At 46.5% G+C, this 15,779-nt stretch overlaps 1 protein-coding gene across 7 annotated transcripts in view; it reads left to right on the top strand.

The window, feature by feature from the left end:
• LOC142572419 (solute carrier family 22 member 7-like) overlaps positions 1-14,196 on the top strand; it is a 115,178-nt gene extending 100,982 nt beyond the window's left edge. For all 7 annotated transcript variants that reach the window (XM_075681513.1, XM_075681515.1, XM_075681512.1 and 4 more), the window contains 3 exons: positions 1,718-1,899; positions 3,997-4,190; positions 13,584-14,196. In XM_075681513.1, the coding sequence (XP_075537628.1) occupies positions 1,718-1,899; positions 3,997-4,190; positions 13,584-13,680 (473 nt within the window). In that variant the 3' untranslated portion in view covers positions 13,681-14,196. The remainder of the gene's footprint in view (positions 1-1,717; positions 1,900-3,996; positions 4,191-13,583) is intronic.
• Positions 14,197-15,779: the final 1,583 nt, after the last annotated feature.

Raw genomic sequence — 15,779 nt, 5'->3', positions numbered from 1 at the left:
AACGACCGATAGGGGTTGATAAGGATCGGATCGAGACTGATAAAGCTGATAACGACCGATACGGGTTGATAAAGGTTAATACTGGTCGTATCAAGTTTGATAAGATTAGTAATGACACCAGGCTGCGCGGATACGAGCAAGTGGCACAATGCTTACGCATATACTTATACAACTCTAGTGGAGTTTCTGTAATTTCATTTTTGCAGCAATTATAGGGACACTTCATGCGCATTTTTGCCGTCGTTGTCGTCACGATGTTCAGTGTAAAGTCCAAGGGCGATAACACCGTCCACACGCGTCGTATGCTGTATGTGCGTGTGAAAGCGCGCGAGGGTGAGCCGACGATCAGGGCTCAACCTCGCGTGTACAAGGGTCGAAACTCGGTAGGAGGCCATCCTCCAGGAGGCCGTCCGCGCGTAAGGAAACGGGGGGGGGGGGGGGCAGGGTAGGTAAGAGGGACTTTGTACTTCGGCAGTGACTGCGTATGGCGCTCGATCACGCGGGCTTTATATCGAAAGCGATCTATCTAGGGGCAGAGTCTACGTGGGCCGACGGCTCGTAGCTTTGCGTGTGCTGTGTTCCAACCGTTCAGTGTGCTTTGAAGCGGTAGATAGCACGAAGGTGCACTTCTGTCGCTGCCGCCGCGCCAGTGTTTTGACAGCGAGTGTCAGCGGTCATCGAGTGTGTATGTGTGCCTGTGCGCGCTGACACCATGCTCGTCAATTTAGTTAGTAAGCGAGTATTTACAAGTTTATACGGCCGATAAATCTGCTATCCTTACTTATTATGGCTGTGGAGTAATTTGCTATCGCAATCGATGCTTCGCATTGCGGGCGGAACTGCGACTTTTTAAAAACACATTTAAGCCCATGTTTTTTTGCCGTACCGAACTTATGATTAAGGGTGCGTGCGCTTACCATTTATTAATTATCATTAAAATATTTTGCTGCATGAGTGCCAATGACAACAACATCAATCCTTGCTTAGTAAAAAAAAAAAAATTTGCTCCAAAGAAAAGAAATATCAACAAGCGTCCGCTTAGTCACAAGCGCTTTTTGCGGATATTGCCTAATCTGCATTTTGGTTGGCTCCCAAAGAAAAAGTGTTGCCGCTACGACTCTAAAGATATTTAGTTACATGCTGTGGCTGAATAGCATTGATTCTAGTTACCATGACACATCCCCGCGATGATACGAAAGTAAAAAAATGGCGCCGTATCGCATAAAGTCCAGATTTGTTTTCTTCGAATCTGAAAAGAATGTGGTTCTCAGTATGTTTCTACATGCTGCCATAAAAAAAGTCTGAATTTTATGCAGATATCTGTGACTTCGTTGGTACAGAATATCTATGATAAGGGCATGTTTAGGCATGTTAGCAAATAAACGGTACTTTAGATATCATTTTAAAAGCCGTTGCTGATTAAAAATAATCCCAAGATATGTAATTTCTGACAAACTAATGTAATCTGGAAAATAATTATCCATTATTTGCTCCATTTCGGTATACAAAGCCATCAATGCGACTGAATATACGTGACCGCAGCGGCGACACAGGGGGCCCGTGTGGGCTCGTTGCGGCAAATGGGGCATTTTGATCAGCTGGGTGTTTCTAACGTGCATTAAACCTAAGTACACGAGCGCTTTTGCATTTCGTCGCCATCGAAACACGGCGGCGGCACCTGGGATCGTTTAATCACTGCTCACGCTCCCTATACCAGAGTCCAGCACATGGACGCTGGTCCTAGCCGTGGCGGCCATCATGGCGATGGCTGGCGCCTACAACATCACCAACCAGCTGGCGCCAGAGGCGTTCCCCACCGTTATACGGGGCAGGGCGGTGCTTCTTCAAAAGCTCATCGGAGACGTCGGCGGACTCACGGGCATCCAAGTGGCCTCGCTGGTGAGCAAGCACATAATGTACTGTTGCGCGAACGCACACCCCTTACTATCTCGCAAAAGAAAAAATAATAATCACTGGCCACGGTTTTGGGAATCCCTGTTCCCAGACGGTCACCCACGCGGCAAACTCTGGGTGGGTGCGCCAAGCAGGTTTGGGTAAAGGAGGAAAAAAAAAAAAAACTTAGTTTACGCGGGTTGCGCGCGGTTGCGCAAGCGCTGTCAGCGCCACCAGGCGACTCAGGTGAGTTCTCGTCGAGAAGGCATGAACCTTTTTTGTCGCCAGCGGGTGCGGAGGGCTCCGCCGCCACTACCGTTTTCAGGCACGTCGTTAGTCAACCACATTTCTGCAGTGGCAGTCGCCACGGACGCCTCTACCTCAGCTGGTAATTCGGAAACCCTTTCTTAGCTGGAATGTTATTCTCATCGAGGGCACCCTCAGTGATGTGAACTATGGCTAGCTGGCCTGCTCATAGTGTTAGTCGCAATCGCAATAAATGCCTTCCGAAGGGGCCCCAAAAATGTAATGAGAGGGCGCCAATGACGTTACGCTTCGGCACACAGCGCACCGCGGCTGCCACGCGCCTGCCCATCAACCGCTGCACATTAAATCTCGAGGAAACAATGGACGACAACCACGTGCACACTCAGAAAATATTTAATACGATTGCAACTAACACTTTGAGCAGGCCAGCTAGCTACAGTTTCCATCACTCAGGGTTCCTTCGGAGAGAATAACACGTTATATGTGAAGAAGGCCTTCCTACTTTCCAGTTGGGGTACGGGCGGCCATACCCCAACGCAGAAATGTGGTTGGCTAACCCCCTGCGGGAAAACTGGAGCGGCGACGGAGGCTTCCGCATTCGCCGCTTGCTGCTGACCAAAGAGCCTCGGGCAATGTCGGAGAGTTCTCAGGTGAGACGGCCGTTGGCGCTGACAGCGCTTGCGATTCATGTGTATGTGCGAGGCATGTGTATGCTGCAGCAAAAATACGGACACTACTCAGGACATCGTAAGTGGACGGGAACGGATTCACCCAGTGAGACTCGGAGGTAATCTACGCCTTCCAGAAGCGCTTGTATTTAAAGTGTACGGAAGCATCAACCGGTCAGCAGTCCAGATAAGCAAGCGACATTTAGAGTATTGGTGAAAAAAAAAAACAGGGAAGAGATTGATACGACCAGATCCGTTACAGGCATAAATAGCGGCACAAGGTAGATAGAGACGTTTTGAGGAACAAGAAAATAAAGTATTAAGGATATGTATCGAAAATGCTGGAAGGAAAAACATGTACAGCATACCTGATTAAATCAAGCAGACTAGTAACTATTTGCCACCACCCCGTTTCAAAGCGGATGCCAATAAACAACAACAACAACAACAACAACAACAACAACAACAACAACAACAACAACAACAACAACAACAACAACAACAACAACAACAATAATAATAATCAACAACATTCCCGTGCGCCGCTTGCGAAAGGACGGCTTCTCCGCTTCCCCTAAACCTGTGGGCGCCCGTGCCCGACGCGACGCTTGCCACGCGTGCGACCGTCTTGGGACACGGATTCCCACATGAATGACAGAGAGAAAGAAAGAGAAACAAGTTTTCTTCTAGACCGGCGTATAGAGTAAAACTTGGATGACCAGAGTTGAAGCTTTTGAAGCGCCTTCCTCGGTGTCAGCATAAGCTTTGGTTCCGTACAAAACTCGATGGCTTTACTACCACCACCTCCCCCTCCTCCTAAGTCCTGAACTTTGCCAGTGCTATGAATTTCTGACGCATAGGTAGTGAAGCTAAGCACCACATGTGTTACCTGTAATATTATTAGCAGTGGGCGAACAAGGGAAGCCTTAGCCCGAGAGAAACTCGTCGTTGTCAGGACAACGCTTCGCAGAAATTTTTGCTCCTGGTTGAGGCTTCTTTCGTTTGCCAACCGTTCCTCAATTTCATTTTCCGTATTCCGCGAACGCCGTTGGCTTCGTATGGACCTGTGATTACAGGCGCACAAGAATGAGACCATTTTTCACGATTACGGAGTGTAGCAAGGACAAGACTCTGAGAGCGCCATGCACTGCTGCTGCTGCCACTGCAGGTGGAGCGCGACACGTACACGCCCGTGCTGGTGATGGGAGCGCTGTCCCTGGCTGCCACTGTGGTGGTGTTTTTCCTCCCGGAAACCCTGGAGCAGGCGCTGCCGCAGAGCATAGAAGACGGCGAGAACTTTGGAAAGGACCAGACGCTCTGCTTCTGCCCCGTATCGGTGGCCAAGCGCGCGAGGAAGAATAGGTAAGTGCTCGTGGTGCACCCCCATGCTCACAATCTACATCCGGTGACAATACACGACCAACATTTACGTCGAACCAGGTACAGGGCTAAAAATGCTACAGCTACAAGAACTATTGATAGCAGTGACGGCTATCTCCCGTCTGTTTATGCTCGACCCATCCGCCACGTGTCGAGGCCTGGTTAAAAGGACACCACAGATGAAAGTTATTTGAGCATCCTTAGTGAATGACGCCGCTACAATACAAAGAAAAAAAAAAGCTCGCCCTTACCCCGAGAATAGGCTTGAAGATTGTGTAACAGCCAGCCGTGACGTCACATACTTTGACGCCGTCTGCCCGGACTTACTTAATTGTTTAATTGTATAAATGGAATTCATGGTATTCTAAAAGAACCATAGATTGAACTTCGAAAAGGTCAAGTACTTTTAGGGAGCCCCAATGGCACAAGCATGAAATAAATATTTCAATGTAAGAGACGTCACACTCGCTCGCCGGCGCAAGGGTTTCTGCGCAAAATAAAAAAAAGAAACTGGATTTAGTCCATTTCCTTAGCTAAAAGTCAACATATTACCGCGAAATTAAAAACAATTAAGTTGGGAATGAACACATATCAGTTTGCACGGAATGAGTGTTTCTATATCCTTGCCCTCTTTCCGAACCATACTTCCCGCACCCCAGTGCAGGGTAGCAAACAGGAAATTCGCATCTGGTTAACCTTCCTGCCTTTCCACTCTATCTGGAATAGCTTGAGCGTCTTGGTATTCGTGAGCAAGACACGTGCGGGGTCCGAAACGTCTCGTCCTTTAATGCGATAAGCATTCTTTGCCAAGTTTAGGCGTTTTAAGCACATCTATCTATCTATCTATCTATCTATCTATCTATCTATCTATCTATCTATCTATCTATCTATCTATCTATCTATCTATCTATCTATCTATCTATCTATCTATCTATCTATCTATCTGTCTGTCTGTCTGTCTGTCTGTCTGTCTGTCTGTCTGTCTGTCTGTCTGTCTGTCTACTTACGCCAATCCAGCGGCCTAGGTTGTCCGTCAACTTGGGCCACTAGGCACCTGGGCGTGGTGCCATTGTGGTTGTTCCATCGTCGTCACTCCGGCTTCATCATATGGCTCTCGTCACGCCATCGGTGTCATGCCTCTTGCGCCGACTCAGCGGCACAAATTGTCTATTAGCTTGGGTCACTACGTATGTGTTCGTGATGCCATCGCGGTCGTTTCATCATCATCATTCCAACTTCGTCATCTGACTCTCTTCATGCCGTCATCGTCACGCCTTGTACAGCCACTCAGTGGCCCAAGTAGTCTACCACCTTGGGTCACGTTGTCTGCGCTCCTGGTCTTAAATGCCATCATGGTCGTTTCACCGTCGTCGTTCAAGCTTCATCATCAGACTCTTGTCATGCTGTCGTCGTCATTCCAGCGTCGTCATACAGTCTTTCTGATGCAGTCATCGTCATGTTATCGTCTTAATACACTCACCTTCAACCAATTTCCCACATACCGTTGTTAATGTCATCGATGTCACTGCCACGTCGTCATAATGTCGCTGTGTCGCACCGTGATCGTGATGCCGTTGTTGCCGTCCTATCGTCTTCATTCAAGCTTCGTCATCCGGCTACCATTATGCCATCGGCGTCGTACCATTGTCGTCATGCCCTCGCCGTCACGCAGTGGTTTCACTACCATCATCACTTCAGGAACTTCATCCCATTGTCGTCATGTAGCTGTCGTCATACTACTTTCATCGTTCCATCGTTGTCATTTCTTCTTCCTCATTCCACCGTAATGTCATCGCTAAACAATCACTGCCATGCATCCTTTGTCATACTGTCGTCGTCATGCCGCCGTGATCGTGCCGTCATTTTCATTCCAGCTTCGTCATCAAACTCGTCACGCATTCTGTCATTGTCACGCCTCTTACATCGACATCGGTGGAATGATGAAGGTGATATGAGGACTGCGGCATGACAATGGGAAAACATTATTGAAGTCTTCCAATTGATATCGCTCAGTAGTCCAAGTTGTCTACCAGCTTGGGCCACTAGCAATGTGCACGGGTGAGTGATCAGGTCGTGATAGTTCCATCGTCGTCATTCTAGATCAGTAATGTCACTCTTGTCAAGCCGTCGTCGTGTAGCCATCGTTGTCATACAGTAGTCTTGCATTCGTTGTGATTATGCAGCCGTGATGTCATCGTGGTCGTTGCATCGTCCTCACTCCAGCTTAGTCATCTGACTGCGTCGTACCGTCGTCGTCACGCTATATTCCTCATACAGGCTTCCTAATACAGTCGTCGCGCTATTGTCGTCACACACACTAGTCGTCACACCATTGTCATGCCATCGCCATTTGTGTCAACGTCGTACAATCGTCGTTACGCAATCGTTGTCATGCGGTCGTCGTCACGCGATCCTCGCCATACATTTGTGATGCCATTGTCGTTTTGTCATTGTCATGACATCATCAACGCCTTCCCATTGTCATGCCGCAGTCCTGATATCACCTTCATCGTTCCACCGATGTGTGCCTAGTGAGTGCCTGATTGCACACGTCGCGTCACAGCCATCTCGCTGACCAGTGCGTCCGTCATTGGGCGGCACACCTGATCCTGGTGCGGAGGAAGTGGTGCCACGTCATGAGTGTATAAAATGAGCGCGCTGATGACGTTCCGAGGTCTACAAACAGTATAATGCTTTCGCATTCCCACTCGTAAGCAGTCTGCGAATTTTAAGTTTAGTAATTGCTGTCGCGCCAGGTTGCGCAGAATAGCGGGCGCGCGCGCTCTGCGCATTGACGTCGCAGTCGGGGCGGCGGCGGCGGTTGTTGGCGGCGAGCGATGGAGGAGCATGCACGCTCTTGCGGCTCGCGAGGACGGCCGCGCAAGTACGCGACTTCGGAAGAATCGCGTGCCGCTGCGCCTTAGTGAGGAGGTCGCCTTAGTGCCACACGTGTACTTCCCATTGCGGCTCGTTATGTCTTGCAAGAACTCCAGCCCCTATTGTATAACTTAATGCATTACCAATATGTCTTACAAAGAAGTCTAACATTGATTGTATAACTCCATGTATTGCCAAATGTGCAGCAGGCTTTCGCCTTCTTGTGGTAGAAGTGTGTATCACTTGCCGAACTTTTTGTTTTGTTAAAATGCTTTGCTTGGCCTGGCGTGCATTCCACAGCGAAGTTATAGGGCAGTTCAGCCGTTTCCTTCGGCGTGCTACTGCGTAAAAGGTATCAAATGATTAAAATCACAGCCGAAGTGCCGCGTTTTATTCGATAGCAATTATATAGATACTTCACGCTAAGTTTCGTCGTCGGCGCCGTCATGGAGCTCCGTATATACTTCAGTTTATGTACGCTATAGGCTCGTCTATGCCGTATATGCTGGTTAGATTGCTACACTATTCAAGCTCTAACGTTGCTCATACCAAGTCTTACGTTCTCGACTAAATTATTCCTCAGAATTTTCAAAACGGCAACCCCAACACGAATATCATGAAGCATAACATTCACAGCGCATACATTTCACCTTAAATCTTTTCAGACTACTAAATGTTAAAAGTGCAAAACAATCTCAGTGATGAAACTTGAAAGGTATGCAATTTTACTGGTATGGTTCTTTACGCGTGCAGCGTAGTGACGCCTGTGCGATTCGATTACCGGCTCTACACGGCGTGTTAAAGCGTTCAAAGGTGTCAGAAATTTAGCTGCAGCCGCCTATGTCGCGTCCGCATTAGATGAATAAACGTTTTAGGACACCGTCCGATAAATTCAAGCGCGGGGCTAAACATTGCTCTCGCAGTCAGTGCTTCGCCCTTCGGGCGAGATTGCCAATCTGTTTTGAAACGTATTCAATAATTAAGAAATAAAAGTTGCCTTGTGTATACCTCACTTGAATAGACAGCAACTAATTGGCGCAGTTCCATTTTTAGCGCTAATGCGGAATTTCTCTTTTTTACGTCGCGATTTACCGAGTCCGCGTTGGAGGTCCGCTTGGAGTTCAAGGCTGCGGCGGGAAAAGCAACCGGCTTAGTACTGTAGCGTAGCGTCACGTCGCTGAACTGTGTTCGAGCGCGCCTGTGGGTGGCTGCGCAGTGAAAGCTGTAGGCGATATGCCAGAGCCATCCATGACCTTGCTCAAACGCCGCAGCAACGCAATCAGGAAACAGACCCCTATAAAGTCGGTGACAACCTAATTACTAACGACCTTCACCCACAAAAGCACAGAGCAGCTGTCCTTCAGCCATGCAAGGGAGACTAGCCGGCTTTGTTAATTGCGCCAAAAATTTATTGCGCCCATCACTGTTTGGTGAATTTTGTGGCCCTGAAACCTCCGCTCGTACATCACTTTTCCTTTTTTTTGACGGCATGCTTAGAAACTTCCGGTTGAAAGTGAAAGATGCACAAAATGTCAGGCAAATCTGAGATCCAATACTCAGCCACACATTTTATGTTTTCACAATTTTTTCCTGTTTTCTGATAGGCTTGGGCTATTTGCATCGTGCCAAACAATTTAAAGCTGCTGATGCATCACTTACCTAATGCAATTTTATGCTCGTGCCACAGCCGCTAAAGTAGCACGTTCATTGATGTGCATTGACCCATCGACGACCTAATTTATTGAGAATGGCATCAGATGTCTTTCATGATATGCCCAAAGCGCTCGGAAGCAACAAAATTGAAATATTTTTGGCCAATGGAGCGGGCGACCGAACACGCCACGTGCACTAGACGAAGAAAAAGACAGTATTACAGCTCAGAACCGATAGCCGAGGCCCAAATGCTGCAGTTCATCGTCAAAACATGGTCGACAAGTCACTATGAGTGGACCCCGACAACGAACAGCAATGACGAGAAATCAACGCCCGTGCAGGCGCGCGCACCTACTTATTCCTAGCAGACGACACCATGAGCAATCCACACTAAGTGTGGAAATGACTGCGACTCCGCTCGATTTCGCAGGCAATATTGTTCGGAAACGTTCCACATACACTGTTCTGCTAACCTATCGAGTCGCATTTCAAACACTCGAGCAGAACAGATCAGCCGACTGCGTAAAGTTGCCTTTACGTCGCTGCAGCGGAGTCTCCCCGCTGACGTCAGACGCGAGAGGGCGCCACTCAACGAGACTTCGGGGCTAATAGTACTTCAGAAGGGCGTGAGAAATCGCCCGTACAGCTTCGCTGGGTTTGATGCACCAGTTGTCAGAATGACATGCATCTGCGAAGGAATATTTTACCATTTAATACGCCATAGATAGGTAGTGGATGACTTCGCGCCGTGTGAGACAGCATCGATTGGTCCACCAGACCTTTTTTGGCCGAGGTGGTGTTTAACAGGTGACTAAATTTGTAGGTTTCTTTTTGTACACTGCATAATAATGCCCTGCTGATAGGCTTTTGTCTGTACCTACTTTATTACTTAATGCTGCAAAACTAATTGAACTATATGCATACACTCAGAAATGCTATTTTTGTTCATTTGTGTGTCACACTGTCGGCTGCATCTAAATATTTTCTCATCTGTCTCACGGATTCTGCTTCTTGCATTCACTGGGCTGCGTCTTCTCCCCTGCTGAGATTTATGGCTGTGCTCTTGGTTTTCGTCGCTGGGCTTTACAAGTGTGTTTTTCTAGCGCGACGTTGACTCTGGGCCACGGTGTTCTGGACCTATATGTTTACGCTTGATTTTAGCCGCCGCGCGCAGCTTGGAAGGAAGGGTTGGGCCGAATTTACGTCAAAATGCATTTCGGTCCCTTTAGCTGCGCGCGGTACGAAACTTAAGACTCATAACGGGAGAGTAAAACAAAACAAAGCGGAGAGATTAACTAGAAAAAAGGGGTTGTTTTCATTTCTTTATATTTTTTCAATTTCTTTATTTCCGCCAAAAGATCCACTACACGCACACAAAAAGTGTTGGACTCTATAGCCATCGCCGCTACCCGACACGACAAGAAAGAGATTTCGTCCGATATGAAGAGAGCAAAATTAGTTGCGAAACGAAAATCTTAGCACAGAATTATGAGCTGGTACACATCACCATCAAAGCCTGTCTCGTGGTCCTGTGGACCACAAGTAGCGAACTAGCGCTGTGGCTGGTATTAGCAAGTACGTCTTTCGTGACCACTGTCCTATAGTGCATTTTGCTCTGACCATGGCCGGCTGTGCACTGTCTCTAACGCAGTACACAGGCTCTACCCCTCCGTAATATAACGTAGGCAGATGCACGGAAGACGAGCGATTATTTTTTTTTTCCATCACAGCCGCAAGTGTCACAGGTTAAGAGCACCGCCCCCTCCACTTATAAACGAGTATGACTTGGTAAACGCGACACCCAGCTGCACCCGGAATAATAGAGTTTCTTCACACTTTGTGTAATAGAAATACTGGGCCTTTAACCAGTAAAAGTTCTTGCCCGTGCGTTTGCCACGCATGAAAGAAATCGAAAAATTGGAAAGCGGCCCACCAAGGCCTTGATTTTCTCCATCGTTTGGCCAGACGACAATTGGGGCGATGCGCATACTTAAATGACTAATAAAAGGGCCGGGTGTTCTCTGCTGTTACTGAAGTACTATAGCGCCAAACAGACGACACAAGAAGAGACACGGAGAAACGCCTATAGTACTTCAGTAACATGCACCAACTAGCCCAACAAAAAGTTCTGCTGGAATTCTCTGCTGTAACAGACGATATAGTGCCGTTTACATTGCCACGCAACTTGTGGTGCGCGGCAATGAATGTGTCCAAACCAATAAGAGGCTGAGGGCCCACTCTTTGTAGACATCATTAAAGCTCTTCACGACGATCCTGTAGTTGAGTTATAATAAACTTGTATCGCTTTGTTTTTCTGCGTTCTGCTTCTAGGCGTTAAATTAAAACACATGAGTAAGTGTAATGTGTGATGAGTCGTAGTGGGCTGAGACCGCTGAAATTCAAACGCTTCTCCGGAGCACTTTCTCATGTAGAGAGAGAGAGAGAGAGAGAGAGAGAGAGAGAGAGAGAGAGAGAGAGAGAGAGAGAGAGAGAGATGCTCTTTACTGAATCTTTGCGTCTTTTAGCAGGATGCGTTGTTGGGCAAGTTGGTTCATTGTAATAGGAAACATTGGTTGCGCTTTCTAGACAATCACATGTAAGAAGACAGGACAGGCGCCTGTCCTGTCTTCTTACATGTGATTGTCTAGAAAGCGCAACCAATGTTTCCTATTGCGTCTTTTGCCTAACCACACGCCTGGCATACCACTACGATTGGAAATGACGAGAAATCAAATGATACTCACTGCAGATCACAGATCTGCAACGTAAACAAAACACTGTAACACGACCTACAAGATTAGTAAAATATATCACTGGAATCAGAGTCTCTCAGAAAACTTAAAGATTCCCGCGAATAGGGCGAGCAGTGGGTCGATTAGAGTGTGAAAGTGAGCCACTTGGATAGACGTGATTATCCTGTAACGAAAGCATGTGGTCCATGGTCACATCCAGCTGAACAGCGATGTGCTTTGACACACCTAAGAGGTTTTCTCGTTCACAGCAAGCTAACCATTTTAATTGAACAATACATTCTGGCGAACTTTATGCTTATAGCGAGTGTTCACTTTCAGGACTGCTTCAACAATGGCATTCGTGTGTGCGCGTACAATAGTGTTCTTATTGCACAGTAGGAGTGAACTTATAATTCTTAACGAGGTCGGATACGGCTAGTTTCTTCTGGTTAGCGTTATTCTTTTGTCTTGTTTGCATTTATGTTTTTTGTAAGCGGAGCCTCTTTATGTGTTTTGCGTATGCGTGTGAGTGTTATATGGAAAAGGGGTTGATCTTCACTTTCTTAACTGCGTATTGAGATAGTTGGTTATAATTCAGGCTGCCTTCCCATTCGTCTGCAGTTAATAAACAATCAACAAACAATACGTGATCAACGGACAGAAAACAACGGGATCTCTGCTGCTGAGATGGTCACTGCCATGCGGAGCGACACCTCCTGGCATCCTTGTTATTTATTAGCCAAGCTAAACGCATCCCGTAGGTGTCTTTGAGTCCAATAGGCAGCAGTAACGGGAACACATGAATTCCCGGTAAGTGCTGAGCTCGGAAAACTGCAACGAAAACGCGCCGCGCATCAACGTACGAAGAGAAAGAAATGTGCAGAAACCATCGACGGTTATTTTCAATGTCAACGAATAGCCCGAACGAACGAGAGCCAAATTCCCCGATCTCCCTTCCTCACCCCACACATCGCAATTCGGCTGCGCGACAGGTCTCACTCCTTTCCCGCGCCCCTCCCCGCAACTCGTTTGTTCGAGGGCACGCGCTTTCTCCCTCGCCGCCTTTGTACCGCAAGTTCGACCACCGACCGCCTCCAAGTACGAAAACGGACGAAAGAGCCAGAGAAAGCTGCTCGCATTAAAGGAACAAGACGCGGTGCTCGTGACGTAATGGGGACGTAAGCTCTCGATTACCATGCATAGAAGAAAGCAGGTGACGAATGTTCCCTGTGGGTGCTGGCGCAGGGTGGTGCGAGAGAGCCTGTGCTGCGGCTAGGGTATAGCTGGCCTTACCCGTATACCATCGCGACGCAACACTTCGTTTGCTACCATCTCCCGTATTACCGAGACTTTGCGAGAAATTATTGAGGTAGAAAGCTCCCTCCGACGGGGGATTTCCAACTTCAAGTATAAGAAAAATTTCATGCGGGGCCTGGTGAGGGGCCCTTCAAGAGGCTCGTGGCACACGTACCGGCGCTAAGCCTATAGGAATACTCTTGCGAACTTGAAGGACCAAGCTGCCCCCCCCCCCCCTCCCAGAACGTTTGCCTGACCTTGTGTACCACACGATGGCTTGCACTGACGTCATCGTCGCCACCGCCTTGGTGTACTGGTGCGTCGAGAAACAGCGTAAAGCAGAAACATGACAGCACGAAAGCGCGACAGTTAAATCATGCACCAAATGACAACTTGATAACAGTGATAACCCAATGAAAAATGCTCACCGTCAAAAAAAAAAAAGAAAGAACAATGTAAACGTGATAATATGGAGCACAGACTTCACCGCTGCCGCCTTGTTAGAATATTAACATGTCAGGAAGCTGCGTTTGGGACCTCTCGTGTAAACGATATAAACCTTGTACACCTTACATGCATTTTAGAATGTCGAAACCGGCAGTTTAACCGGAAGCAGATGAATGTGCGGATGTCTTCGCCTGCCATTGCGCTGTACTTTCCTGCTTCATCGTTGGTGCACATGGCCTATATACAAGTTTTCCTAAAGATCCAATTCCGTTAACCTTTTTCAGGAACGGTTGTGCAGCATTTCTGAGAGGTGTGTTCTTGAAGAAACACACGATTATATTATGCTTAGAGGGGCTCTTCTTCTTTGCAGGTGGCTTGAGAAGCAGGCAAGGATAGCGGCACGGAATTCTAATGAAGACGAGCTGGGATCAGCAGCTACTCCTCTGGCCGCGGACTCGTCAGTTTAAAGCATAAACGACGGATATACCATTTTAGTGGCTCTCTATACAAGCCGCCATGCTCACACACACCTGACTAGCGAGCCTTTGTACGGACAGCTAGGAATGCTCCGTTTGACTCCCCGCTAGTGAGTCAAGATTCATGTATACTCAGACGAACATGACGGCGCAAGTATTTCGTTCCCACGAACAAGCCTCTGTCAGGCAATGAGAGCCAGACCAACGATAACTTATTTGAAAGAACCTTCTAAAGTGAAATTAGCCAGTCATCTTCAGAATAATGATAATAATAATAAAGTTCTTTTGCGCCAGTTGGTGCAGGAATAATATTTACATTATCAACAAATTAATTATAACTTTGCGCATGTCATAAACGCATACACGAGCCTGCCGTTGTGGCGTGTGTTTTGAGCGTTTTGTTTTCTTTTTTGCGCTTGCTGACATTTTCGGAGCACGTGTCCAGCGACGCACCTTGTGAAGGATATATGTACAGCTCATCTCGGAAATATATTGTTGAAAGCTAGCGCTGTGTGCGTTTTTCTGTCCCGCTGCGTATCCTCTTACATGCGTTAGGCCAGTGGCATTTAATGTGACGCACGAACAGGCCCAACGCGCAAGCTCAGCTTATTATACTGGTGGCTAATGCGGGATGACCATTTTTAAGTTTTCCAGAAATTTTAAAAAACCGTCTGTGGCCGATAGCATCGAGCTGGATTATTAGAACAGGCTGACAATAATAGCACGTGAAACAAAACATATATTCTACTAATTAACAGAAATTCACGAAGTAACTTCTTATTAATTAATTTACGGCGCTATAGTTACAACGGCACATTGCAATTTACGATTTGTCACTGAGTTTGCAAGGCGTATCCACTTGGAGTTACTTTCCAGTATGACAGCAGTTTCGATATATCATTCCCTAAGTGCGAGATTAAATACACGGGCCTTCCAGTTACATCGTGCTTCAATGCATAAAAGAGCGTTTTGTTAATGAAGTAAGCAGAACAACAGTACCAATTTACGGCGAGTTTGATGGCGCATACACCCAAACTGATGTCAGTCTGGAAATCCATCCCAAGTGAATAGGCCTAGCAAACTTACCGGCTACAATTCGTAAATTGCGATATGTACCGTAAAGTAATTAATTAAGAAGTTAATTAGTGATTTTCTAATTAGATGAATATATGTTTTGATTTCGCGTGCAACTAATGTCCACCTCTCTGAATAATACAGTTCAAGGACTAGAATTATGGTATCTGCAAGACGCGATAATTAAAAATTTCATAAAGATCGGAATTAATCACCCCGCATGGTATCAGTTATTTAGTTTTTTGACGTTAATAGAATTTTCTGATTACTCGAAGATGCACAAGGTTGGATCACACGAAGTTGGATTACTCTTAGAGGGTCACATTACTTGCACAAGAAATCAAACAAATTTAACGCAAATATAATTGACTAACAAAAATATTTTTACAAAACTGACTTTTAGTTATTACTTGAGTGCACCTACAGCAGTTTGCAGGTTGAAAGCGGTGTGTTTTCAAAGCGCATATACATGAAACAAATTTTGAAACTAGTAGCAGTTTTGAGCACTCATAAAAAATGCGCTGTTCTTCGATTTACTTCTCTAACAAAATCTCTTTTTATACACTGAAGCTCAAAAATAATTGGACCACCGATGTATTTCGTCGCACAAGTTGGGAACTCATAATCTCGAAACTGTTGTCATACTTCCAATTTGTCTGTATTGTCTAAAAAAAAAGAACTATATTTCTGAGGCCATCTACAGGAGGCCTGTTGCGAGAACTCTAGTTCCGAAAAACAAAAGGCACTAAAGGAGTTGTCAAGATTCCTCTCGGAAATTTTCCCATTGTCTAACGTAAATTACATAAACTCTTTTTCTGCGTTGATCGATTTAAACTATGATGATTTTGTTTCCAAGCGTATGGCCGCTTCGTTTCAAAGCATTTTCATGAGACAAATCATGCATACATTACTTTTTCCTTGGGAAAAGGAATCGAGGTACCTTACTTCACTAATCTTTAAATTCCAAATTCCAAACGAAGGGGGAAAATGAACAGGAGACTAAACGATGAAAAATG

The sequence above is a fragment of the Dermacentor variabilis genome, chromosome 2 (genome assembly GCF_050947875.1).
Source record: "Dermacentor variabilis isolate Ectoservices chromosome 2, ASM5094787v1, whole genome shotgun sequence".
NCBI classification, from domain to species: Eukaryota; Metazoa; Arthropoda; class Arachnida; order Ixodida; family Ixodidae; genus Dermacentor; species Dermacentor variabilis.
The sequence above is the reverse complement of the archived record's forward strand: the minus strand, read 5'-3'. Positions and strand labels throughout refer to the sequence as shown.